We start from the raw sequence: 25,800 nt of genomic DNA, 5'->3' as shown, positions 1-25,800 counted from the left end.
TTTCTATCCAGGTTAATGGAAAATGTGGGTTACCATATACTGCAAAAAGTGGCTGGGTGGCGCAGTTGGTTTGTCGTCGGCCTTCTGAGCCCAAGTCTGCGGGTTCAATCCCCGGCTCAGACACCGGATTTTCGGAATGCAGAAAATCCTCAGTGGCCATGTCGTATGATTATGCGGCCTATAAAAGGTCACTGGAGTACCTTATTGGCTCTTGGCATTTCCAGCAAAATTCAATTCCTAGTGCACTTTAGCATCCAAATAGAGTCTTGGTGCTGCCATCTAGTGTGTCAGAAACTAGACGTCCAAATTAACATGACCAACGGTATCTCACCCATTGTGGTGGTCCTGATAGAGTGGATACCACCTCTGGAGAACGCACTAGGTCTGCTCATCGGCAAGACTGATTGTGCAGCTCATTGGGGGAAAAAATATGCTGCAAAAAATTCCTCCTCAAATTACGATATAAAGTACTGATAATGTTACATTTGATCTATGGCTATCACAGAGCTTTTGAAGAGTGAAAATATTGCACTCATGGAATTGCAAGAGAGGTCTTCGGATTTTAATCCGATTGAACGCGTGTGGGACATGCTCGGCATCACGTCCCCAGCAGTCAGCAACAATTCCTCTGTTGCGATTAGCACTACAACAGGAATGGCTAGCAATTCCTCAAGAGCTTTTTAATAATCTGGTCCTCACCATGGGCAGACGTAAATTCTGCATAACAGACTGAGGGATCGTTTCTCATACTAAAGGGTGAAAGTGCCTTGTCAATATGACGTTTTAGACATTTGCACAGTTGCGTTTTAAGCCTATATTTAAATAAATTTCCTTATTGTTCCTTGGATTACATTTTTTTTCTCAAGTTGTTTACTTTCCCATATTCTTACATTTTGAGGAACGTATGGTATGATTTTTTATCGATTCTATGACATGATTTTTTATCTGTTCCAACTAACATAATTAGGGAAAAATATATATAGCAGGGAAGTTTTTATACGAATTTACCCAGAAACTTAACGTTTAGAGGGTTAAATTAAGCTAGTGATAAAAAAAAGTTCCTTTTGTCTGATTAAGTAAAAGCATGTCTAATGAGTTTAGAAGATCAGAAAATTTATTAAATACTAGGTTTCTTTTGCCCTCTGTTCACCAGTACTCTCCAAACCCAAATTGGAAAGGAGAGCGTTTCAGGTGGCCTAAACAAAACTTCTTGCGTTTTCAACTAAAGTAAAATTTGTAAACTAGTGATGTACATGCCAATCTAGAAAAAGTTTAACGACACAGTTTTAAGTGTAAATGTTGTATTTAAGAAACATTCGGAGTATCATTATTCTGCCTCAATCCTTTCAATTCTTTGTGACGCAACGGCTCATATTTTTATCATTCTACACTGGTGGACAAAATTAAGACATGGAAGACATTTTCCCAAATATCTCAAAAGATACTGAATATAAATAAATGAAATTTGGTATGAATATAGCTTATTCCATGATAATAAAGCATGCAAAACAAAAATAAATGCCATTCACTGGCATGACCTATTGCCAATAAATCCAGTGTAGTCTGAACTTAAGGATAAAAGATGACAATAAAAGTGAGGCTTGTACACTGTGTGTTGCCTCTAGTATGGTGTATGGTCACCCCTAACAGACAGACAGCATGCACAACGAGTATGCATGCTGTTAATAAGGGAGTTAAGGAGGACTTGTGGAAGACCCTCCCATTCTTCCACCAGAGCAATTTTTAACTCCAGAATGGTTGTGAGGGGAAGTTGGCGCATAGCAATAGCTCTCCCAAGAGCATCCCAAGCATGTTCAATAGGATTCAGGTCAGGGGATTTGGCTGGCCAATCCATTCGTTGAATATCCTTGCGCATTGTCGTCCATATAAATGAACTCAGGGCCAACAACGCCCTGAAAAGACGCACATAGGGCTCCCCCTGCCTGTACCTCTGGGTATTCACGGAACCATTGTCAAACACATGGAGCGGTGTGCGGGTATCTTGCATGATCCCTGCCCAAACCATGAGTCCTCCGCCAGCATAATGGTCCCATTTGATAATGTTGCTGGAATGGTATCATTTTCCATGTTCCCTCCATATCAATAACCGTTCAGAATCAGGTTGTAGACTGAATCTGGACTCATCGGTGAAGATAACATTAGCCCATTGAAGCTGTGTCCAATTCTGATGTAGTCTTAATTTTGTCCACCAGTGTATTTTCTTTATTTTTTTAATGCTATTTCCTTTAAAAAAACGGAATTATGAGCTTTTTCTGACTAATTTAATGTTTTAAAGTAAAATAAAATGTGAAATATATTAAATAAAAATGAACAAGAAAATGAAACAATCTTTCAAAGAAAAATTCTCATTTGAAATTTAAATTAAAATCTGCATAAAACCTGCAGAATACAATTACCCCTGAAACTTATTTCAAAAGTCAGCCATCTTATTTTGCTCATTTCCGGAAGTTCATTATTTTAATTACTAATAAGAGAAGTAGAGTTACTGAGGGAGGTCGCAATCAAGAATTAGGCTTGATCTTATCTGCCGAAATTTCAATCATGCTACAGCTAAAAATTCTTATTGAGCAGTGTTGCGAGTTAATTAATGCTAAAATATTCGGTTGCGTTGCCACAAAATCTCGATAAATAAGAGAAGTAAATTTTGTTTTCCCACTAGCGTTTCGAAGTTTCTTAAGTAATTAATGCAACAGAAATATTTGATTAAATAAAATACAATAGAAGAATTAACTCAACTAAATGGATTTCCTCAGTTCGTTTGAAATACCTGTTATATATATGAAATAAAATTTTTATATAAAAGATTTTTAACTCCCTATTTCATGTGTTACAATTTATTTTAGATATTCTGACTAAATTTCAGGATTTTCATTTTATGTGGTTTAAATGAAATAAAATGTTTAATGAAAGGCTGTATTTGCACTTATTGTAAATTAAATATTCACCTTAAACTTTTGGTCCTTTTTTAAGTTAAGTGACAAAATTAGGTTTTCTGTTTAATTGAGTTTTCAAAGTAAAATAATAAAAATACCATGTACTTTGCACTAAATAAAAAAACAGACCACCCTAAGTAACTTTTGATGTAATGATCAGATCTTCACGTTCTTGGTCTCATTCTTAATGATTCGAATGAGTAACCTCGAATATGCTAATTAATTAGTACAGACGATATTTTAAATTACAAAATCAGCGTACTTTCTCTGAATAATTATACTTTTTTGACGGATTAAGATTTCTGACATCCAAAATATTTTTTTTTAATTTCTAATGGCAAGGCAAAAGGTACAAATAGAAGGATGAAATTTATAACGAATGCAAATGTACGTAGGATAACAAAGAAAAAAGACCGAAGTCATTGGCTAAAAAGTTCTCTTGCTTCCCAATATCTCGAGGACTTAGTGTATCCATGAAGAACCCCACATAGAAGCAGGTGGTCCCCGCCCAATTTCTTTCCAGATTTACAAAGTGGACAAAAAGGCGTGGTGGAAAGGCCTATGCGGTATAGAGATTGATCGTTGGATCTGGAGTTTCTTGGGCTGGGATAATCCACCCGCATTCCACTGTAAGATCTCAAGTTTCATAGCAAGAAATTGCCTAAGGCTGTGGATCACATAGCCGCAGAGCGTTGCCCAGAGTGCACCACGAGGAGGTAGATTTACGCTGCACTCCACAGCCAAAATATAGGAGTTGCAATTTGGGAAATATGGTTACAAGAGTTTGGCCAGGAAAGTCGTCCAATGTTTGTACTCCTTGATACTAGTTTCATTTCTTGTGTTTTTCCCTACATCTCAAGAATTTTTTAAGCGAATTGAAAAAAATTTACACCAATTATAAATTATTTGAGTGAAATCGGTAGAGCAGTTCTTGAAACATCGAGTTTTTAAAATATGAATTTTTTAAAATTTGATTTCTCAGGAGCAATTCGACTCAAATTTTGTATTTTGTCATATAAATTTATATTCTTTAAGACGATGTGAAGCATTTTATACTTTCCAGTTCAAATTTTTTTCGACAAATAATAAATAAAACAATAAAATTTAATAAATGTAATTAAAGTTATTTTTGCGTGGAATAATCTTTGGACAAACGAATATTTTGATTGTGGGCAAAAAATTCTTAATTCGCTTCAAAAGATCTCAAGATATGTCAAAATACGCTAATAAAGTAAAATTAACTTTAAGGGTCTCAAACTTTGGATCGCTCTCCTGACCAAACTACTGGGGCCATATTTCTTAGACCCGGAATTTCAAGATATCCTCTATATTTTGGTTGTCAGAAGTCTGAATGCGTTTCTGCGTTTGATGTTATACCTTAAATCAGGGATGGGCAAACTTTTTTGGTCGTGGGCCAAAAATCTAGAAGAAAAAGTTTGGTGGGCTGTGTAAAAACTTCTAAAATAAAAATTCTAACTTCTGAAATAAAATAAAGTCAATTCATCATTGAACGCATGGCACTCTACATCAACTTTGCATTTTTTAGTTGCCATTTTGGGATTAAAAATGTTTACAAATAACTGAAAAAGGTAGTAGCCTTTTCATAAATTTAATAATTTCACCATTATTTGCAATGACGTTGTATGTGAGCAGCCTTTCCATACGCAGTAAATTATGTTAGAACTCACGCCGGAAGTTAAAATGTTGGAACTTAAAATGCGTAGTAAGCCTCATGTGAAGTACAATTCACCTATATTAGATTCCATATGTCTGCTCCTCGAGAAAGACAAATACTAGTTGGAGCTAATCTAAGGCTATTCTATAAGGGACTTTCGCTTTCAACATTTTATCAATTGAAGCTGTTAATGCTAACTATTTTAATTAATTTATGTTTTGTAGAACAAAAATAGAGAAAGTAAAAAGTTAAAATTCTGTCCGCGGGCCGGATAAAATCTTCCGGCAGGCCACAGTTGGCCCGCGGGCCGTAGTTTGCCCATCACTGCCTTAAATTACCGTCAGCACTAACTAATTGGCATATTTTAGGTCACCCTTTCGAAACATGAAAATTGAGTCCTAGAACATGAAGATCTGATCATTACATCAAAAGTTATTCAGGGCTGTCAGTTTTTTTTTTTTTTATTTTGTGCTCTGTATATGGTAACAGTTTTGTTATTATTTTTTTACTTATAATAACTTTTTACAGAAATTTATTATTTTCGCTATTATTCCCCTGATAGAAAATCATTTTTATTAATAAATCAATCAAGCAATTAAGTATTTTCGTGCAATTCTTAAATTATTTGTCATAGTTCAGTAAATAATCTCAATAGAGAAAAATGCGAATTAATTAATTGTGAGTGCGATAAGGTCATTAATACTTTTCTTCATCGTATGAATTCCGAACCAAACTGCTGTAAAATCTATCCGCACTCAAGTGACTGGTACTTTTTACCGTAAAATTCATTTTCACTGCATCATGTTACGAAACAAGAAATCTGATATACCGTAATTTTTACAGCAATATTTACTGTAAAGTCACAGAAACACTCGAAATTAACAAATTGTTGAAAAAATTACAGTATAATATTTTACGATGAAAAAAGAAATTTACGATAAAAACGGATTTTACGGATGATGCTTTCAAAGTTCCAGTACTTTATACCGCAGTTTGATCTAGAATTTGTACAGTTGATCCGGAATTTGACTGGAAGTGTACTTTTCTTATGATAATAGCTACTTTTCTTATTTAATAACTAAAATTACCTTTATATTGTAATTATGTGCTTAATATAAGTTATTATACGTGTATATTCATGTTGAATGTTATACCCATGGCAAACAAGGGTAGATATTAGGCTCCAGGTATTCTTTGGCCAAGGTTATACAGAACTTTATTTTTCTAAGAGACATTTACTGCATAAACTTCGTTTAGCTCATTTATAAATAGTTTTTGCCTTAAAATTAAACAAATCAGTAATTCTATCAAAAAGTAAATCATTCCCTGGATAGTCCGTTATGCGCCAGGAGGAAAATGAAGATTTACATTGTAGTCTTTACAACTTCTTAACTACGCATTTCTTCCCAAACGAGTTGTTAACCATCGATTTGAAGCTAAGTGAGCTACAAGTCAACCCAGCTTTAGAAGTAAGAGTATCGATGGGTCAAACATCATAAACAAAATCCTTCAAAATGACAGCTCAGCCATTAACCAACTAATCCAAGTTAAAAATTCTACGTTTAAAATATTTTCATTGTTAAGTAATTAATTAAAAAGTAATAAATGTTACTGTAAATTCAATTCTTTTTAGAAAAATGAGCAATCCTAGAGAGAAAAGCTGAAAAAATTTTTGCAGGGTAAATTTTTGAATCATTAATTTTGCAAAATGTAAACAACTCAGGTTAATTTTAAAGTGACTTTATAACAAAGCGATCAATATTTTAAAAAAAAGAATAAGAAAGTGAAATTGGAAGAAAAACGAGTGCAAATATAAATATGAATCAACTTATTATTCAATAAATAATTTAAAGAAATAAACAAATACGTAAAAGGAACGTATTTCTGTTTTTTGATTTATAATTGCAGTTATTACGTTAATTATGACGTTCTTTCATTTCAAGTTCTCGTAAAAATAAATATTTTTATTTACAGATCACTATTCTGGCTTACTGTATTCCTGAAAAAGAATAAACAACATTTTTTGATAATTCAGTTTGGAAAAAACTAATATTGCTGTTGGATAAAAAAAATTTAAACCTAATGACAAACAGTCAAAAATTCACAAACATTATAAAAGAATTTTACAAAAAAAAGTTTATCCCTTTTACATATTGTATCAATTTTTAATATGTTGGACACGTTTGCAACTAAAAATAAAAACTATTTGCATTTTACTTTAATTTTTGTTTTAAAAACTAACAAAAATTGAAACTTAAGAAATTTTGTTTCCCACTTTCAGATGTTGCTTTATTCAAAGCAGTTTTTAGTATATAAATAAAATCAATAAAATAAATCATTAGATTGCTTTAAACTAAGAACAATTCATCACTTTAAAATTTAGTTAAAATTATTGATTAAATTTACGAATTGTAATTCAGGACTGAAAGATTATATATGTCATTTTAACATTTAAAATGCTATTATCATTAGAAATGTCAATTAAGGTAATTTTTAAAAAAAGTAATTTTCAAATATATATGAAACTGAACTTTTATAAATATACCGAGTTCTATCATTGTGTACTGTATATGGGTTATTAGTTTAATTATCAAAAGTATTGACAAGAAAAATGAACAATTTTATTTATTTATTTTCTTAAAATTAAAATAACTTAATTTTTTCTTGCATTGTAAAAAAATTCCAGAACATATTACGATATTAAATACTTAAAAACTCTTAAAACTCTCTATTAAAACTCTTGGGGTCCATCATCGGTAAAATCCAGTTTATATTAAAATCCAATTTTGTCGTAAAATCTATTTTACCGAAATTTTTACTATACCGTTTCCGTAATTTTTATAGTTTTACAAGATTTAATTTTTACGGTACAGTACTTATTTAGAAATTTTGCTGTAATTATTACTGTAAAAATTATGGTAATCTAGATTTCTTGTTCCGTAACATGCTCCAGTAACAATGAATTTTACGGTAAAAAATGCTCTGAACTCTCATACTTTTTACCGGAATTTTTTAGGTATGTATTATTAAAATAAACAAAACTTCGATGTGTTTAGCTCTGTTTCTTATATAGTATATTCCATTTCATTCAATCTAAAGCTTACTCCGATGTTAAATTTACTTAATGTAGTTAGATTAATTATTGACTAAGAAACTTTCAAATTTGCACATTGCATTTAGGCCATTATTATTTTAATTAAACCTTATTTATTCAACCTAAAATGTAACATAAGGAAATCAATGACAATTGCAATAAAAATATTGTATAATATTTGTTCGTTTTTTTTAAACTTAAAATTTCAAAAACATTCGAACGAAGGTAAGAAACAAGTTACAAACAAACTCTCACGTTGTTTGCTTTATTTCCTCGCTTAGCCAAATTTCTTTTTCAAAAACCCTGTAGACATGTTTACAAGAAAAACTGAAATTTAATATTTCTTGTTTCAAGCCAAGAAAAGTTATTTTTTCATAGATAGCACCTGAAATATTTCTCACATATGTCAGTTGCGTTTTACCATTTATTTTCTTTTTTAATATTAGAACACTCATCATTTCCATCTTAGTATACATGTAGAGAGCAAAAAAGAAATTTTAGAAAATATTTTTTTTTCATTATAGATAAAAATACATCTTAATAACATAGAGTTAGAAAATGATTATTAAAAGTAGGGTATTAAACAAAGAATATATATACAAGTATATATATATATATATATATATATATATATATATATATATATATATATATATATATATATATATATATATATATATTGCTTTCGTTTTATTACAAACAAATGAATTTTAATCATTTATGCTGAATATTATAAAGTATTTTTAATTGTTATAATGACATAAATTAGAAATTTTAAAACTGATTCAAGCAATCCATTGATATCTAGGAGAATAAAGCAGACATTTGTACGTACCTTGTACCATATACAAATCCACAAATCTGAACCGATTTGAAGTCGAAGACAGGACGGGCTTACATGCCGATGATGTTTAATTCCTTTTGAGATATGTCACCCTTGCTATTACTTTATTTGGTGTTGATTGTATGTAATAAACATAACGATATTGGCACCAAAATATGTTTGTGGAAATAGGTTTTCACGACTCATCAATGGGATATGTACAATAGAAAATTGTCGCTTATGGTAATGTTTTACTATCAGCAGTTAACCTCGAGAAATATCCTTATTCCAAATGATACCGGATAAAATCATCCTTATTTAAAAGAAATGATGAACTTCTAAGAGCATCACCGTCATGTGGGGCTACTTTGTGCAGCGGGGGCTACTTTGTGCAAATTTGAATTTGGTACTTTTTAAGTGCTGTTATTCAGTATTACGTTTTTTTCACGTTAAAAATGCGTGGAATTTGAAGATAGAAGCCTCCTCTATTACTACAAACATTTTACGAATTTTAAAACAATCTCAGAGTGTGTTTTGTTTATCCAATGTCAACAACCTTCCGAGGACGTCTGACGTCGAAAAGTTTGCGTGGAAACTTTAGCTGTGAAATGCAAAGATGTTGATAAAACAATTGTCGTAAGTGCAAAATTTTTTATTTATATATTAATAAACAATTATATCATGTAAGCGTTAAAGGAATTTGAAAATTAATAACAAATAAACGGAAAATGAAAAAAATGTACTTTGGGGCTACTTTGTGCAAAGTTTCATTCGTTTTTTTTTTCGACAGAAAAATGGTCAGACGTTTCAGAAAAAATACCTGGAACGAAAAACTACCATGATTACGCTCCAGAAAAGCTGCAACAATGCTGCTGCAACAAGCAGTTGCTGGTGGTATGTCGATTGTAGAAGCTTTTCGGAAGTACAAAACCAACAGAAATACTATCTTAATAAAATTCACAAGAAACACGTGAAACGTGCTGGTAAACTATTATTTTTCTACTGCAAAGATTTTTCTAATGAATTAATCAACCGATTTAACACATAAAAATATATTTTATAGGACATTAGGTGATTTTGACAAAAACTGAAGAGCAAGTTCTATCTAAGTATTGTGCACTTCTGGCCGAATGGGGTGTACCTTTGCAACTTTTTGATCTAAGGCTCATAACCAAACGATACCTTGACCGCACAAACAGGAAGGTTCCCGATTTCGAGAATAAAATGCCAGGAAGAGATTGAACTAAGTACTTCATGGATAGACAATCTGAAGAGTTGAAAGAAAGATTTGCCATTAACATTCGAAGAAGTCGAGAGGACATTTCTCGAACGATTGTCAACAACTTTTTTGACAACATTTCTGGAGAACTGTAGTCTGTTCCAGCTTCAAACATATTCAATTATGACGAGACAAATCTGTCCGACGACCTTGAAAAAAAGAAAGTGATATCTAAATGTTCATGCAGGTGTACTAAACGGATGATAAATTCTTCAATGAGCTGCATTTCACTCATGTTTTGTGGAAGTGCATCGGGATACGTGTTGCCTCCGTACACAGTGTACAAAGCAACACATCTCCATAATAATTGGATTTTAGGTGGACCAAAGAACAGCCGTTGCAAGCGTTCATCTAGCGGCTAGTTTGATTTAAGTACATTCGAAGAGTGGTTCGAAACAGACTTTCTAGTTCATACACGAAAAACTCCAGGGAAGAAAATTCTCATTGGTGACAACGTTTCAAGTCATATTTCAGTTCAAGTTGTAAAAATGTGTCAAGATAATGATATTAAACTAATTTTCCTCCCTCCTAACTCAACACATTTGTTGCAACCCCTTGATGTGGCATTCTTCGGGCCATTGAAAGTAGCTTGGCGCGCTATTTTGGAGACCTGGAAGTCAACATCTAGAGGAAGAAATGCAACCGGTCTCGATAAATCGCAGTTCCCTCGACTACTTAAAAATTTGGTGGAGCGGATTGAATTATCGTCAAGTCAAAACATTGTTTTAGGGTGTCGAGAAATAGGTATTTTTCCTGTGGATAGTCATAAGGTGTTGGAAAAACTACAGACTGAAGATCTTGATGCTGTGGAAGCAGGAATATCTGCAGAGATAATTGATCATCTTAAAGCAATAAGAATCAAAGATCAATCCTCAACGAAACAGCGAAAAAGGAAGTTGACAGTTGCTCCAGGAAAAAGTATCTCTGTTGAGGACGTGGAGAGCGGCACAGTTGCAGGGTCATCAAATTCAAAGAAGAGAAAAACGAAGAAGAATAAATCTGATCCTGATGGTGAAAGTTGAATGAAAGTTGAAGCCGATGTTGAAGAGGAGGAAGTAGAAGAAGGAAAAGTCAAAGACAAGATTCAGAAAGCTACTCTCAGTGACAGCGATTTGAAAAAATGTGACTACGTAAGCGTCACTAATGAAAGAGAACATTTTCCAGGAAAAATTGTTAGCGCCAAACGTAAAAAAAACGAGTTTGAAGTGACCAAAACTTCAAAAAGTTGGAAGTGGAGCTAATCTGAAAAAAACTGACACGTACAAACTCGAAGAAATTGTGAGAAAGATTAGCCAACCGAAGGTTGTTAATAAGCGTGGTCTATACCGCGTTAAAGAGAGATAAACGCTCTGGGGGAAGTAAAAACTGCAGATTCGCGACGTGATGTAGATGCATGTTATGTTCAAATTTATCAATATTATAAGGAATGGCAAAAGTAAGAGGAAAATACTAAAGAGGGCCGAAATAGCCAAAATGTTTGTTTTCAAAGTGCTATAGGGCGGAGAAGATGTATGATGCAAAAGTTAAAAAAAAATAAAGAAAAATATACTAAAATCAGTTAATGTCTTTTAGTTTTCAAAATTTGAAACAATTAGGCATTTTTTAAAGGCATACTTAAATTTTATAATTGATATTCTAGTTTTACATGTCTATTTAAAGATTCAGAAAAGTAAAATAAATTAAAACGATGATTTCAAAAATTTCAAATTTTTCGATTTTTCCAAGTTTCTCTGCGTGAGCGTCGCCTGCTTTATAAGTACAAAATGAACTCTACCGTTTTTACAATATGAACTCTACAGTCAGTACTCTATACTTGGAGGTTCTTGAAAATTGAGCACCCTCCCCCCATCTTTCCTAACTAACAATCCAAAATCGAGGTACATGTGTAAAATTCACATTACACTTAAAATCAAAATATTTATTATGATAATAATCAGAAGAAACGTCTGTGTCCAATAGCTTCCTTTACCAATTTTAATATCTGATTTTTGAAAAAAAAACTCAGGCATTTCAAAACATTATTATTACGTTATTAAACGTATATAAGATCGTTTATCGGAAAAAGCCATCACCGGTTACTTGTCCACATACTTTAAGTGAAGCTTCCGTCACCAGTTTTATGATTCTCTCAACTGCTTGAGTGTGACATGGAAATTTATTGATATTATCCAGAAGGCTAATGTCAGAATCAATAAGAGATAAAATGTCCTCATCACTTAAGAGCAGAAAGATTTAGGGGAATACAGAAGTCAATTAATCCGGAAAATAATTTATATTTAATCATTTTCATCAAAGTTTATTTTCGGAGGCACGAAGTGTCTGATACTATATTTTTGTCAAAGGTGAATTGTTTGGCATTTAAAATTCCTTCATATTCAAGTTTTCGAATGCTTTCTTGTCATCAATGCTCATAGTTAAAGTAAAATATCAAGATGTACAAAAATTAACTTCTTTCAAATACAGGATTTACAATTTTAAATAAATCGTCAGGCAAATATCTCGCTGTTCTAATCATCTCAAAGATTTGATTTGGTCCATCAGTTATTCAACTGTTCTTTTTTTATTTGAACCACACTGGTATATATGATTTCAATGTGAGAATACAAATAATGTTCTCAAAGTAGCAGGGCTGGTTAAACGACTTAAGAAATATTTTATCCGCGATTAATCATCTGGAGTGTGACAGAAGTACAAGATCTCGAAAAGACAAATCTTCTGGACAATGCCCCGACTTTATTACTTTGGTTATGTCAAACAAGAACTGTTGGACTTTGCTTTGTATCTGTCTATTCCTAAAATAATGCAATTTTCAGTGTCATACTACACTACGGGAAGCTTTTCATAGCTGATTTGCTGACCTATGCGTCCAAAAAAAATTGGGTCTGTGGTTGTACCATCTAAATCAAGAAATGTATAACGGAGAGGAGATTCATTAAAGAGCAATAGACACCCACTTCAAGGTAATGACCTTTCAACGTGAGGTTCTAGCTGTAGAATAAGGCCATTTTTCTAACTGGATTTAGTTACAATTTCACTATATCCAATAATTTTTAATATTAGCGAAACTTCCCGTGTGGATAGATTAGGCACTATGCTGCGAGCATATATGGCAGTACTTTTACTTTCGTTACTTGTACCGGCTGTACAAGTAAAAAGTACGTACTTTTACTTGTACTTCGTTACTTTTTAAATTTAGTACTTTTACTTGCACTTTCGTTACTTTTTTAGGGACAAAGTACAAGTATTTGTAACGGAAATGTCGAATGAAATCGTTACTTTTTTCTAAAACTCGGTAAGCTTTCTGAAAAAAAAAGAAAATAAATAAATAAATAAATAAAAGTTTAATTAAAAAAAATGCTTATGTTTTTTTAATTTATAAAATTAATGTGCAATATATATGCATTCACAGCTAACTTCGTGTTTAAATACCTTGACCTTTAAAAATTGTCATTCCTGAAAGGGAAAAGACGGCTCTTTTGAAGAAGAGCTTCATAGTGACATTATTAAAACAACAGTTTGTAAACCTTTAAACAAAGCTCTTTTAGAAGGCGTGCGCAAAAGGTTTCGCGATGTGAAATCGCAGGACGATTTATTGTTTTGCTGCAGGTCTGGTACCTCGAATCAAATTTAAATGGTTGGAAGAAAAAGCTAGGGAGGAGGCTACAAAAAAATTGGAAAGAATTGTCTAAGCTGAACACCCTGCTATAACTAATAACCTAAGAGAAAAAAAACCAGGGATTTTAAAGTTTCTAAAGCTGAAAACATTATGCCAATCACCAGCGACAGAAGAATTTATGGCATACATGAGCTCAAGTGTCGAAACCGAAAGCATATCAATTTTGAATCGATATCCAATCGTAAAAAAATTATATGTGAAATATAATACTGCAGTACCTTCTAGTACTCACGTGGAGCGCTTATTCAGCGTGGCGAAGCACGTTCTGAGAAATTCTCGTAGGAGACTCAGTGACACCACTTTCGAAATGCAATTATTTTGCAAAATGAATAAAAATGTTAATTAGCAAGTTATTTTTATTCATTTTCGAGTTTTATGCATTTATTTAATGCATTTTAAATAAAAAATGTCGAATTTTATTATTACGTTTCTCAATTTTCTTTTTGAACTCACTAATAATATATTTTTGTCTTAATACATTTTCTACTAAATACATTTTTACCTAGTACATTTTTTACTAAAATTATGTTTATGCCCGACCTTGTCAAACAACACCCAGTCAAATCTCTAAGAACATCAGAACTATTTGTGCTATTGAAAACTATTATAATTACTATTTTAACTCTTGAAAACTAGAAGGTATTAATTTAGCCGCTGATACTAAAATTCGTTTACAAATTTTAATAATTCCGTTAGGCAGAAATGTTCGGAAAATGATTTTCTCGCATGACTTCAGCATTAGCCATTGTTAGAAATAAAACTGTAGACTTTTCTGTTTCAACTTATACTGCACATTCAATTATTTTTTACTAGCTCAGAGATCACAAAGCTATCTGAAACCCAGTGTTTGCTTTGTTTAAGTTTGTGCTTTTAAAACGCATTTCTATAGAGCAGGGTTTAAGCTGAGTCTAAAAATTCATTAGCAAAAAAGCTAAAATCTGAAAAAAAGTTTTAGCAAAATGCTAAAATGCCATTAGGCTTATAAAATTACTTTATATCAAACAAGTACTGTAAGTTATCTGACAAAGAATAGCTTAATGTACAAGAATATCAAAAAGAATACCTATAACAAAAAAAACACATTTATTATTTATCAAAACATTTTGGTTTATAATTAACAATCTTCCTTTCTTTCATGTTTGCCCATTTTACAGATGCTTCTTGAAAGTTAAATGCACTTTCAGGGCCCTCAATATTAATCATTAACAAATTGTTTACATGGTTGATTAACAACCTGTTTCGAATATTAGTTTTAATCAAATTAAGGCAGCTAAAGCCCCTTTCACAGTCAACAGTGTGCATTGGTATTGTTGCACAATACTCTATAGCACGTTTCACGATCACGTTTTTTTCGTGAACGCTAGCGTCATGGTTCTTCTTGCAAAAGTTATTTAGATTTTTTCTCCTTCTTGTTTGATCAAGTTTTTTTCATGGATGTTAGCGTCATGGTTTTTCGCGGAAGCTTTTTTTTTTAATGGAATTTAGTAAAATCCTTTAGCAAAAATGCGAAAATGCTTTGTTGAATTTTAGCATTTTTGAGGGGTCTTTTCGCATTTTGCGAAAAAAGCTACCGTAGCGGAAACCCTGCTATAGAGTAAAACAATATTAAATCAGGTAATTTAAATAAATAAAAATAATAAACTAAAAATTAAAATCAGTAGATAAAATTTCTTCGTGCAAATCCATAAAAAGCTTGATATTAAAATTATATTTGATTTTAAAATTATATTTGATTTTAAAATTATATTATACGATTGTATTATAAAATTATATTATAATATTCTTCCGAATTTAAAAATAAATTAATGTCCATAACTTTCAAAATTAAAAATAATTAAATAAATAACAACAATTTTGCAAGGACATTAAAGAACATAAGAATATTATTCAATAAAATTTTAGGTTACTTTGAATTTTCGATTTCCTAGAAATGTACTTTTAAATCGTTACTTTTTTTGTTTAGTACTTGTACTTTTACTTGTACTTTTTACTCGTTACTTTTTAAAAGTAACGTTGCCATGTATGGCTGCGAGTTACATGGATTGAGGAACACCCTGAAGGCGAAACATGTTTAATGTAAATTGATTCAGGATTCTGAACTAGAGAACAAAATTATTCTTTTCTGTTTTTACGGAAATGTAGAGTGTTACTTTTTCTACAAAGTATTATCTATCCTTCCATAAAAATAAAGTGCAGAAATTTGTTTTATATATATATATATATATATATATATATATATATATATATATATATATATATATATATATATATATATATATATATATATATATATATATATATATATAAAGAGAGAGAGAGAGAGAGACTAATTTTCGGATAATAAGGTAAAATAAAGCAATTTTTAATGTTCTATATAGAAAGTTTGGTGATTTGCGAAATTAATTTTTTGGAGGTGGAGTCAACAATATTGGAAAGAAAACTATGGTCTACAGCAACAGTTTTAAGGTAAAACGGCTCTCTACATCGAGGAGATCTATTTGAACAAATTTTAGAAGCACGGCAAACAAGTGTGCTTAAGGCAGCTAACCTTTGTGATGGGATGAAAGATTAGTAGGGGGAGTGAAACTGTGAATGGTTTTCGATATGCAATAGTGGGAGATCTATTTCTTATGTGAACAATAAGAACGTCTAAGAGCACTTATTATTTTCTTGTTCAAACGTAAAGTATGTGAAAGTATCTATTGAATTCATAATATTGAGAGCATGATCCCAATGTCAGATTTGTCCTTCATCGTGAAACAATTGTCACATATTATCCACTAAAGGGTAATAAATCAAAGAGTTTCACTTCAAAGTAGTGCATATACAGGTCACTTAAGAAGGGACGAAGAAAATTAATCATAGCACCCTTAGCAAATTCACCCTTAAAAGTAAAGGTGGACTTTTCTTAGCAAATGCGAATAAGATTGACTAGTTCATCAATTTCAACTGGGCTAAAGTAGATTTCCGGTAGCTTTTTTTAAGGCAATTAGGGCCACCATTAACAGGAACATTAGTGAATAAAAATTTTACATCAAAAGAGATCATTTTAGCATCGTTAGGCTTGAACGCATAAAGATGATTCACGAAATCATGCGAGTTTCTGTCAATAAGTGAATTCCTTCTAGAAAATGGGGACATATGCAATAATACGCCAATATAAGAAACAATGGGTCTTAAAGGGGTGTCAACCTTTTGAACTTTTGGTAAAGCTTAAAATCAAGCACAGTGGGACTGTCTTACTAGCGTAAGAGAATGTTTCAGATGATTATTGACAATTATTGAAAATTTAAAGGCATCCTTTATTTTATTCAATTTCAATAATAAACTCAATTTCAATAGAGCAAATTTGTTTTCACTTGTTCTTCTGACCTTATTGGTTTAACCACTTTACTCGAATTTGTTTCTTTACTTCCTTCATTTGACGTTGAAACTCGGAAGTTTCTTGTTTATAGAATTGAAACTAAAGTATATTCATTTATGTATTTTCTTTTGTACTATACTGACGTTGTTGTCTTTTTTTTTGCCATTTTTTTTAACATTGGCACATTTTGGAACATTTAAAATGATGGAACTGTTAAAGTTTTAAAAAATTTAAGAATCGGAGAATTAAAAGTACTTACATTAATGTACGTTCTATGTAAGTACTTTTCGTTAATCGCTACATGGAATGGGAAAGTTAAAAAACAAGTACAGAGATTTCAATTAAAATTATTGAAAATAAATCTTCATAGAGTACACCAGATGGAAAATTTTAATATTCTGCATGTAACATACATGAATTTGTATTAAAGGATGTAATTGCTGTAATTGTTGTTTGTAACTCGCTTTATAGAATGAGGTTTTTCGTAGTATTAAGAAAACAATTTACTATTATTATTAAGGGATGTAATTGCTGTAATTGTTGTTCGTAACTCACTTTATAGAATGAGGTTTTAGATAGTATTAAGAAAATAATTTACTATTATTATTAAAGGATGTAATTGTTGTTGGTAACTCACTTTATAGAATGAGGTTTTTTGTAGTATTAAGAAAACAATTTATTATTATTATTAAAGGATGTAATTGTTGTAATTGTGTCGGTAACTCACTTTATAAAATGAGGTTTTTCGTAGTATTAGGAAAATAATTCACCATTCTTAATTTTTTAAAATAAATTGATAATATTCACACAAAAAATCTCTGTATCTAACGTAATTAAGGAGTTACGAAAAATAGGTTCAAAATTGCTCCCACCATTGGCGAAGTTTCTACCAAACTTCGTTCATTACTTTAAAAATTAACAGTATAGAGCTAAGTTACATTTTACCACTCAAACAGTATGCAAAAATGAACCAAAGTTGAGTAAATTATTGATATCATATTAGTAATGGATAAATATATTTTTGTTTTTAAAATATTTTCAAACTACTTTTTTTAAAAATGACTTCTGAGCAAGAAACTTAACGTATTATGAAGTCATTAAAAAGTGAATTAGTAAATAATAGCACAAATAATTTGATAAATAAAAGTATTTTTTATATTTTTTTACAAAAAGAAAAAGAACACATACCTACAATTACATGATTCCATCGGATAAAATGCTTTTTCGATACTGTCGTTAGGGGCTACTTTGTGCAAATTCGAATTTGACACTTTTCAAGTGCTGCTATTCAGTATTAAGTTTTTTTCAAGTTAAAAATGCGTGGAATTTGAAGATAGAAGTCTCCTCTATTACTACAAACATTTTTTCGAATTTTAAAACAATCTCAGAGTGTCTTTTTTTATCCAAAGTCAACAACTTTCCGAGATCGTCGGCCGTCGAAAAGTGTGGTTGGAAACTTTAGCTGTGAAATGCGAAGACGTTGATAAAACAATTGACGTAAATGCAAAATTTTTTATTTATATATTAATAAACAATTATATCATGTTAGCGTTTAAAAAATTTAAAAATTAATAGCAAATAAACGGAAAATGAAAAAAATGCACTATGGGGCTACTTTGTGCAAAGTTTCATTCGTTTTTTTTTTTCGACAGAAAAATTTTCAGACGTTATAAAAAAAATACCTGGAACGAGAAACAACTGTGATTACACTTTAGAAAAGCTGCAACAATGTTTGCAAGCAGTTGCTGGCGGTAAGTCGATTGCAGAAGCTTCTCGGAAGTATAAGATCCACAGAAATACTATCTCTAATAAAATTAACAAGAAACATGTGAAACTTCCTGGTAAACTATTACTTTTCTTCTACAAAGATTTTTCTAATGAATTAATCAAACGATTTAACACATAAAAATATATTTTATAGGACATCAGGTGATTTTGACAGAAACTGAAGAGCAAGTTCTATCATGTTCATTCAAGCATGTTATATTCAAATTTATCAATATTATAAATGTTAATGAATATGTAATAATTATTATTTTTGAAATTTCGCCCATTTCAATGTTTAAAAATGTATGTGGTTTCCTTTTGTTTAAACTCAAATGTTTTGAAATAAACATTCCTTTTAAGAAAAAAATTCTTTATAAAAAATGGCTTTTTCAACGCTGAAAATTATTTTCAAACTAATATCTTTATATATCTTGATGTTTTTGTTATTAAAAATGTCAACAATTAACTTTTTTAATAATGTTATATCAATATTTTGCTAAAAACATGATTATTAAACTGAATTCCTATCGCCGCACAAAGTAGCCCCACTTGGGGGTATGTTTTGATTTATTATTTGTAAATATTACATACAAATAATGTCAATATTGATCAAATTCACTCGTCTGTTCAGTTATGAATATAATATCGATAAATTTTGCTAAAGTTTGAATTAACATAGTTTTTTACATGCCTAAATTCAAAAACTGCGAAATCCTGCATAAAGCATGACGGTAGCTTCATTTAAAGCTTAGTAGGACAAAAAAGTATTTTTTTCCCACAAATTTTTGCCCTCAGCCAATTCCAGATTGTTATGCGTTTGATGTTTCTCTATAACTACGTAAGAAGCAGTCACTTTAGTATTCGTGGCAGATATATTTATAAAAAAGCAGATATAATATAAGCCATAACTAAATTAAATTTGAAGCCCCGATATAGGGCAAAAAAAAATTCGTTTGAACAAATAAAATTCATTATGAAAATAAATCTAACTAAAATTTCAACTTACTAAATTTTATTTTTCGGCCAGCAACTTAATCAATGTAATTGTATGCTATGTAAGCATAATTATTTGTAAAAAAAAATTAATTAGAATTCTATTTAATATTACTAGCTATTTCAATTATTTAATATTCTAAAATATTTTTTAATAATTTTGAATAAAATTTAAATAAATAAATTTACATTAATGCTAGTACTTTTATAAATATGTATATGAAGGTAGAAAAATAGAACACATCGCTAGAGTACATATATCTTTTAATTAAAACATTTTTATTTTAAAGAGATTTTTTGTTTTCATTTTGTGAAATTCATTTCGAAATTCTTTCTTCTGTAAAAAGCCTCCATTGTTTTTAATTAAAATATTAATGCAAACTCAAAATAATTCTGCTAAACGGAACCTCAAAAATAATTGCGTTCACTCTTCTTTCTTTAACAGCTTTTTAACACAAAAATGTTTTTATTAAATTGTACCTAGAAAACCACCTTTTTACCTCAAGAAGAAATAAGCATGAAAGTGTTAAGGCAACATTTTTCCATTAACTTTTTAATGAAAATCGATATATCTTTATTAGATAGTAACAGAATTTCGAAAGTGTATGCACGGAAAATATACTACTTTTTTCTTAGTTATTTATCCTAATTGGCTGGCTCTCTGCCATTTAAGTTCAGTGAGTTTGGTTTGGTACCATGTCTTGTTACTAAAGTTTTGGCGGGAAACCTTTGCAAAATGTCAAATATTTTAGATATATATATCTTCTATAAATTACAGCGAGTATTTGCTTATTAAATCTCGGTTACCTTGCTAAAATACATTGTATTTCTTTAAATTGTTTAGAGATTGTTATGCAATTATTAACCATTTGACAAAATAATTTTTTTAAAAAATGAAGTTTATAATTTTTGACGTAAATTAAAATAGAATGTTCATTTCAATATGCTTTGGATCAAATCAATTTAGCAAAATTTAGTTAATTTAATTATTTTTCTTTAATTATAGAAAAAAATATAAATAGGATTACAAATTTCTTGAAAAAAATAATAGCACAACGACTGAACTCTATTCTTTTTCCAAAAGCCATACAGTTATTTTAGGATGCATAATAAGTAAAGTCTGAAAATATTGAAAATGCCATACTGTTTTTTATTGTGTAATAAAATATATAATTTAATGTTCGGAATTAACAGAAAAAAAATATCAAAATTTCTCTGAAATTGTAGCATAATTTATATGGAGCGAACCGAAATGAAGTCTTATCTCACTTTCTAATGGACCATTTAGGCAATACATTTTGGAATTTAATCTTAATTCAACTATGACCTTACGCCATATCAGTCGTTACGAATATTTTTTATAGCTTATGAGAATTAAAATGTTATTAAACACGCTATTAAGCATGCCTAACAAGCGTAATAAATATTGAAAGCAAAATGACCAGAAACCCTTCAAATTCGCCAAAAAGAAACATTTCAAAACGGATTTAGATATTTTTTTTTAAAAACTTCTACTATTTATATAATTTAGAATGCGATAATCCACAGCAGAGCATTTCCACTCTCTAGCCCGCATGGCAATCAAAAAATGTAGAGTCAGTTTCATTGTTTAAAATATTGAGTTTTTAATTCAAATTTATATGCTGAATTTATAATGTTTCCATAAAGCAGTGAGTGGAAGTGTTATAAGATTAAGTGATAGTCTTTTTTTCTTTTTTTATTAAACATTATTATTACAATAAATGTATTTTGATTTTTGAGTTTCTGCATTATTTTGTGGTTTTTTTTATCAAAAATCTTACTATGTTTGTTTTGAGAACAATCTACGGTTTGCTGATATTTGGAATATCAGTAATTCTTGTAAAAGAATGGTGATGAAATATTTTTGTTTGGTTAGTATCTTTAGTACTGAAATTACACTGCCTGAAATCAGCTACATAGCTAAGATACATCAATGCACGAACTTTGTTTTAAAAATGATTTTAATAAATTTCATTTGGTATAATTAATTAAAATAAGATTGATTCACTTTCAGATCGTTTTAATTATATCGCAAAAATCTTTTGTTAAATTCAATTTTTTATTGCAATCTCTCTTTATGGCAATCAATTTGTTTATGCTTCTAAGACAAATAATATGTACAATGTAAGAACTTTAGTCTCATTATATAACTCAATATTTTTTTAATTTTGTAACTCAAGAGCTGCTTTGCTTGCCATTTCATCCTTATAATCCCTTAACTCGAGACATTTTAGATTGCCGCCTCTAACTTGAATACCTAGCATCCCTTAAGAAAACCATTGTTCTCCAGTGGGTTCCTGCCCATTGCGGGGTAACGGGTAATGAAAATGCAGACTACTTAGCAAAAAAGGGGGCCTTAATTATTCAAACTTCTGCACACATTATGCCCTTCTGTTCCATCAAACAGCTTATTAAGAGGACATTTAAGACCTGTGCTCATGAAGAACTTATCGACCGTACTTCTACTAAGTCATGGAGAACTACCATCCTAAATTTGCGAAATGGCCCAAGACGAAGAGCGGTGGCTGAATTCCGCGTTGCCACCGGTCATGACTGTCTGCGGAAACATCTGTCTAGATTTGGTATCGTTCCTTACCCGGTATGCACTCTTTGCAGTTCTGGTGAGGACATGGACTCCACGCACCTTCTCCGCTGCCCTGCACTTTGCGGGAATTCTTTCACTGAACGCTATTGGGAAGCTAGAGACATGTTGTGATTAAGAGACACTGTTGCAGCATCTTTTGTTTCTGTTCTTATTTTTAGATGTTTATGTATGCTGTTACTGTCCATAATCTGCCATTGGAAATTAAAAAAAATTAATATTTTTTTATAAAATGGAATTCTTAGTTATGGAGCAATTAATACTTATAATTCTGTGTAACAATTTTTGTAACATTTAGAATAAAAACATTTGTAACTATACGATACTGTGAAAAGAATGATAAAACGATCAGAAATTTGCAAAATTAACCCCATTTTCGGAACTATGGGAATGCCAAAAGATCGGTAAATTTTGCAAAAGCGCTTTAGCGATGGTTTTTATAAAATTAACAATAGAATATAATTTTATAATTGATTAAACAATTTGGTAAATGTGTCATTGTATTCCCAATTTTATCATAATATCTCAGAGCATGAAAAATCATTTATTCGGATAAACTAACTTATAAGTTTTGTATTTTTCACTAAGTTTGCTGCATTAGCAGTATAATTATAAAAATCAGAATTTCTGGTAAACAGTTACCATATGAACGGAAAAATTACCAAACGAATTGCTTAAACATCGTATTTATCGGTTTTATTTTGCCAGAAATGTCATAACCATATAGTGCGATAATTTAACCAGAATTTTTTTTTTCTTCGAGTAGTATTTACTTCAAATGGTTATAACTGTTAATTGTAAATAAACTCCGAAAATACAAAAAATTAAAGAATAAGGAAATAAATTATTTTTTGTAACCATCCCAACTTGTTAATGATTCATAAAAAAAATCATTAAGCATAAGTAAATTCCTTTTGTTGCAGACATATTGGATTAGAGACCCATTTTTCAAGCCATCCTAAAGACAACTTTTATGAAACTCTTCATTATATTGACAGTATTAAAGAATAGATAAGCCATTTGCCATTAGCCAGAGGTATGAAATCATTAATTCTGTGTTATTCGCTCTAATCAAAGGAGAGGGAACATTAAGAAATTGTTCGAATCCGTAGATTAAAGTTTGCTGTCTTGACTATTGAAAATCAATGATATTTTCTGGAGGCAACAGATGGCGTTGATACAAGTAACCGTAAAACTTCGTCTGTGTCTTTCCGCATAGCTTCTTTATGTATTATCGATGCCGATCCTTCAAGCGACATTTCTGCTTTCAAGCGATGGATGAAAAGTAACATTTTTCTTCTGAACTCTAACGTTATAAAGTATTGATTCAAAGTAGAAAATAAAAGAGAATTTCCTAAACGTTCATTTTAAATAAAAATCAATAACATGAAAATTAGAATATTTCCTCCATGAGAATCTATTAAATTCTTCGGGATTCAGACATGAGAGTACATGAATAGCAGAGTATGGAATTTTTTTTCCAGGTGTGCGGATTCTTATACAAAAACGATTCTGATTCCCAGTGTTTAATCTATGATAACGAGAGCATTGGTGTTATGACTCACTTTCAAAATGCTATGCATCTTTAGTTTCCAACAGAATGCAATGCAAAGCTGATAAATTGCCACATCGAAAGCCAAAACCACCTTAATAAGTTGTTGTATTAAATCATGTTTCAATCAAACTGAAAATAGTAACGCGTAATAAAATGTAAGAAGTAAAATAATATTCGATTTAGTATCATATGATGTGTTTAGAATCATATTCTGATCCAAAATACTTTAAATTCCCTAATAGTGTACAAAAAAGAAAGTCCAATTAAATTATTACACTTTTTGCGGAAAAATGCTGAGGATTACACTCTTTTTGTAATTAAGCTATTGAATCTATAACGTAAGGTAATTCTTAGTAATTATTCACATTGACACAAGTTAGCCTCTAAGCTAATGGTGCCCAAAAGATGCTCTGCAGAACCCTAGGGTTCCATGAAAATGTGACATGGATTCCGAGAACATGATTTTTTTTAACCAGTTCCGAATTTTGAAACCTGTAATTAAAATTATATTCAATTTATTATCCATTACTTAATTAAGTGATATTTCGGTTATCTAAACGAAAATATTTAAACTGCATGCTAGAGAAAAATATAATAAGCAAAATTTGCATGTGCACATATATATATGCACACATATTTGACTCATTCTCAGCATCAGATTCACTAGATCAGCGAGTCAACACTATCCCTTTTGTTCTAACAGAGTAACGTTTTGTCTTAACTGAAACCTCAGTCATAGGTTTCAAAAATTGAAAATTTATTTTAAAAGCAAGCTTATTTACAGTTTATTCTCAAACAAATTAACCCTATATAATAAACGTTTGTGCAATAAATATTTATACTTAAAGGTTTCCGAGTATTTATCTCGATATATTTCGTTCATAAATTTAAAAAAAAGCGAAAAAGGAGAAAAAAAAACGGGAAAAATATAAGATTAAAAATGAAGTTAAAGGCACAAAAAGCTAATTAAATATTTAATAAAGAAGCATTTAGTCATTAAGAAAGTCATTAAGTAAAGAATTAGTTTTTCCTTAATGTTTATAAATTAATCCTTCCTAAAATTCATTTTCACAGTACTGTTTAAACTTCATTAAGAATAATTTCATAATTCACTTTTAAGACATTAATTGGATTTTATGTTGTTCTTTCTGAAAGCAACGTCATTTTATATGACATTTTTTAAAATTTAATTAAAATGTAACACAATATCTCTTGAACGCAAAGATATATTCTTATATATAGTAAAACTTTCCGGAGACTATTTTTTTTATTTGGTCAAAAATTGATGAATTGTATTACTATTTAAGATTGTTTATAGAATTCAGTTATATTTAACGTCAAGTTTAAGGAAGAAAATATGATTTTAAAAAATTATTAGTTATTTTTATGAAAAGGGACTTAACCGCTGATTTTATACTACCTAGACTCCTTTTTAAATAAGAACAATCAATTTAAAACCATTTTTAAAGAAAGTCGTATAATTTCAGACTTCACCTCTTACTACTGAAAACCTTCAACTAATCGTAACTTTCAATACTTAAATTCTTTACTATATTTATTTTTACCTGACATTGAAATTTAAGGGTTACGACGCTGATACCGCTGATGGAAAAATCAAATAATAATTTTAAAAAATTAACACAATTTAAAGCAGTTGACTTTAGAAATTCAATCATAAATCATAAAATTAACTTTTCATAATCATAAAATTAACATTTTCATAAAATTAACATTTTCATAAAATTAACATTTTCATAAAATTAACGTTTTCATAATCATAAAATTAAAAATAAATCATAATCATAAAATTAACATTTTATTAACTTTGATTCAAGTCACGTTCTATAAAGCATTGTTAGTTGAACAAACATGACCACATTTAAAATTTGTTGCATAGAAACATGGTTTTTACGAAACTATGCAAGATCAAATCATTCATTTATAAATTTTATTAATTTAGCCAGAATAAAATTAAAAATGCAAAATATGTTTTCAAA

General features: G+C 30.2%; 1 protein-coding gene across 1 annotated transcript; it reads left to right on the top strand.

Moving 5' to 3' along the window:
* Positions 1-10,847: 10,847 nt before the first annotated feature.
* Positions 10,848-22,362, top strand: LOC147808090 (uncharacterized). Its single transcript, XM_087166864.1, has 2 exons — positions 10,848-10,955; positions 21,937-22,362. The coding sequence occupies exons 1-2, from the start codon at positions 10,848-10,850 to the stop codon at positions 22,360-22,362; spliced, it is 534 nt and encodes a 177-aa protein (XP_087022990.1).
* Positions 22,363-25,800: the final 3,438 nt, after the last annotated feature.

Source organism: Parasteatoda tepidariorum, chromosome 6 (genome assembly GCF_982258835.1).
Source record: "Parasteatoda tepidariorum strain Cologne lab strain chromosome 6, Ptep-v5.0, whole genome shotgun sequence".
Lineage (NCBI taxonomy): Eukaryota > Metazoa > Arthropoda > Arachnida > Araneae > Theridiidae > Parasteatoda > Parasteatoda tepidariorum.
Note: the sequence above shows the minus strand (reverse complement) of the source record. Positions and strands in the feature narration are given on the sequence as shown.